The 2,741-nt window shown below is 61.0% G+C and overlaps 1 protein-coding gene across 1 annotated transcript in view; it reads left to right on the top strand.

Annotated features, from left to right (window-relative positions):
* The first annotated feature begins 1,777 nt into the window (after positions 1 to 1,777).
* Positions 1,778 to 2,741, top strand: part of LOC105810118 (phylloquinone omega-hydroxylase CYP4F2-like) — a 16,069-nt gene continuing 15,105 nt past the window's right edge. Inside the window, exon 1 of the mRNA XM_012644041.1 lies at positions 1,778 to 2,036. Coding sequence (XP_012499495.1) covers positions 1,839 to 2,036 — 198 coding nt within the window. The 5' untranslated portion in view covers positions 1,778 to 1,838. The remainder of the gene's footprint in view (positions 2,037 to 2,741) is intronic.

Here is a 2,741-nt window from a genome sequence, read left to right as displayed (position 1 = left end):
TAGTACACATGCTCTATGTAGAGCATCTCGCACACAGTAGGCATGCTTTACGTAGAACATCCGGCACGCGGTAGGGACACGTTATATAAAGTACTGTGCTCAAAGTAAGTTTGCTTTATGTAGACCACCTGGCACACAGTAGAGAGGATTTAAGTAGAGTGCCAGCACACAGTGGGTGCATTTTATGTAGAGCACACAGTAAAAGGACTTTACAGTCTCCTGCACATAGCAGAGCCCTCGCCCACAGCGGCTCAAGGGCTACTTGCCAGCCCCTTCCCTTCACTTTCTCTTTTTGGGGTTCCCAACTCTGTAGACCCATCCTCTGTCACCCAACTAGGACCTCATCTGATATCCCATTTACCAGATGGGAAGAATGAGTCCAGCCTGGCCGGCACTGTCCACCCTCAGAGCAAGGATGAAGCAGCACGAGGACTCCACTCAGGGTCCCCTGGCTCTGCCCTCCCTGCTTGGACACCGTGTGCTCACGGCCCCTCTCAGCCTCACCCCCAGAGCTTCCCCTTGTCCCTGGACGCTGAGCCCAGCCTCCAGGTTTGCCCTTGTTGCTGGGCTCTTTTTTTTAAGACAGGGTCTCTCTCTGTAGTGCAGGCTGGAGTGCAGTGGCATCAGCCTAGCTCACCGCAACTTCAAACTCCTGGGCTCAAGCGATCCTCCTGCCTCAGTGTCCCCAATAGCTGGGACTGCAGGGGTGAGCCACAATGCCCAGCTAATATTTTCTATTTTTAGTAGAGACGGGGTCTCACTCTCGCTCAGGCTGGTCTCCAACTCCTGACCTCAAATGATCCTCCTCCCTCGGCCTCCCAGAGTGCTGGGATTACACGCCTTGGCCACTGCACCCGGCCAGCAGCTGGGCCCTTTATCCCCAGAATCTGACTGGAATAATCTCCAGCAAGCCTGGATTGTTTGTTTCTGTTCCTAGCGGTCATGTCTCAACCCAGGGCCTGGGCTGCCTCCAGGCAGGACTCGAACTCCCGCCAGACTGCACAGCCTGGGTCCCTGGGCTTTCATCTCCAAGCCTCCTAATTCTGCCCCGAGAAATGGTGCATGTTCTCCTCCAGGCCGACTCCGGGACAGGAGCTCAGGAGATGATCGGGACGAGGGTTGGCCCGGCCCTGCTCGCCTGGCACCTGAACTCTCCGCTTCATGCTTTTATCTGCCGCACCCTGGTGTGTAAACCTTGGGGCTCTGAGTCACCTTTGATCATCCCCACTCACTGCACACCCCGATGTGGAAAGTGCAGTGTCCTCCCGAGCTGGTCCTTCTGCACACAGCTGCTTCCCGCCCCATGTCCTGGCCGCCTGCCCAGGAAAGGCCCAGCCCAGCCCAGCCCGGCCCTGCTGCAGCCGCCATTATCAGGATCAGGGCAAAGACCACCCAGGACAGGGGAAGAGGAGGTTGTGTGGACAAGCTGCTCCTGAGAGAAGGTGCCAGGCTGGGGGAGGTGGGCTTACACAGTCCTGGCCTGGGTGAGGGGGCGCTGCCCAAGCTGCGGCAGCTGCAGGAATGTGGCCCTGGGTGGTTTCCTGGAAACTGAGCCCTGGCAGCCTCCCAGTGATTCAGCTGGGCCTTTCTAAACTGTAATCAGCTTTCTCTCTCCTCCTCCTCCCCCTCCACCCCCTCCTCCTCCTCCTCTTCCTTTTCTTCTCCCTCTCACTCTGCCTCTTCCCCTGGGGTCCCTGGGTCTCCCTCCCTGCTCTCAGCCCCTGCGTCCCCATCTCTGAGCCCTCCCCTCCCCAACCCTGCCTCTCTGCACTGGACCTGGAGCCCCCTTCCCTCTCCTGGGCCTCAGGAACTCCCCCTGCACCCGTCTGCCCTGCACGATGCCCCAGTTGAGCCTGTCCTGGCTGGGCCTGGGGCCGGTAGCCGCCTCCCCATGGCTGCTGCTGCTGCTGGTCGGGGCCTCCTGGCTCTTGGCCCGCGTCCTGGCTGGGACCTATGTCTTCTACAACACCTGCCGCCGCCTCCGCTGTTTCCCGCAGCCCCCGAAACGCAACTGGTTCTTGGGTCACCTGGGCCTGGTGAGTGTGGCAGCAGGACGGGTCTGGGGTGTCAGGGTGGGTGGACTTGCCCAGGACAGGAAGGGGACCAGGGAGCCGGGGCTGGAGGTGGGCTGGGGTCTGGGACGGCAGAGAAGCGAGGGAGGCGGCTCACTCACTCCTCTGCTCACTGCCTCACTGCTCTGCTGTGCCGTCCCAGGCCTCTGTCCCCTCCTTGTCCCCCCACCCCAGCCGGCTCAGCACCCTTTTCCTGCCTGTCTTCCCATATTGGTGCACCGTGAGGGCTCCCAGGGAGGGCTTCACAGAGCAGGGACCCCTGGTGTTCCCAATTCTCCACCGCGGGACTTGAGGCCACCTGAGGGGCAGTGTAGAGAGTGGCCCTGCCTGGACCTCCCTGCCTGGCCCGTGTCCTGTGTCTGCCCCTCTCTGGGCTGTGACTCCCCCACACACCCAAACACACAGGGGCACAGCTGGGACACAGAACAGGTGGGGACAGTGTCCCACCCCTGCCCTTCCTGGGCCCCCTCCTCTGACCCTGCTCTTCCCCACTAAGATGTCCCAGTGGGCCCTGTTGTGCAACCTGTGTGACAGTTGGCCGCTCGCTTCCCCTCTCAGGAGCCTTTCCCAACCCCCTCTCCCCACACCTTGCCCTCTGACTTGGACCTGCTGTCCCCTGTGGGTGACGTGGCCTCAGCCTGTTCACTTGTAATGGCAGGGGAGATGGGC

Source organism: Propithecus coquereli, unplaced genomic scaffold (genome assembly GCF_000956105.1).
Source record: "Propithecus coquereli isolate 6110/MARCELLA unplaced genomic scaffold, Pcoq_1.0 Scaffold1021, whole genome shotgun sequence".
NCBI lineage: Eukaryota > Metazoa > Chordata > Mammalia > Primates > Indriidae > Propithecus > Propithecus coquereli.
Note: the sequence above shows the minus strand (reverse complement) of the source record. Positions and strands in the feature narration are given on the sequence as shown.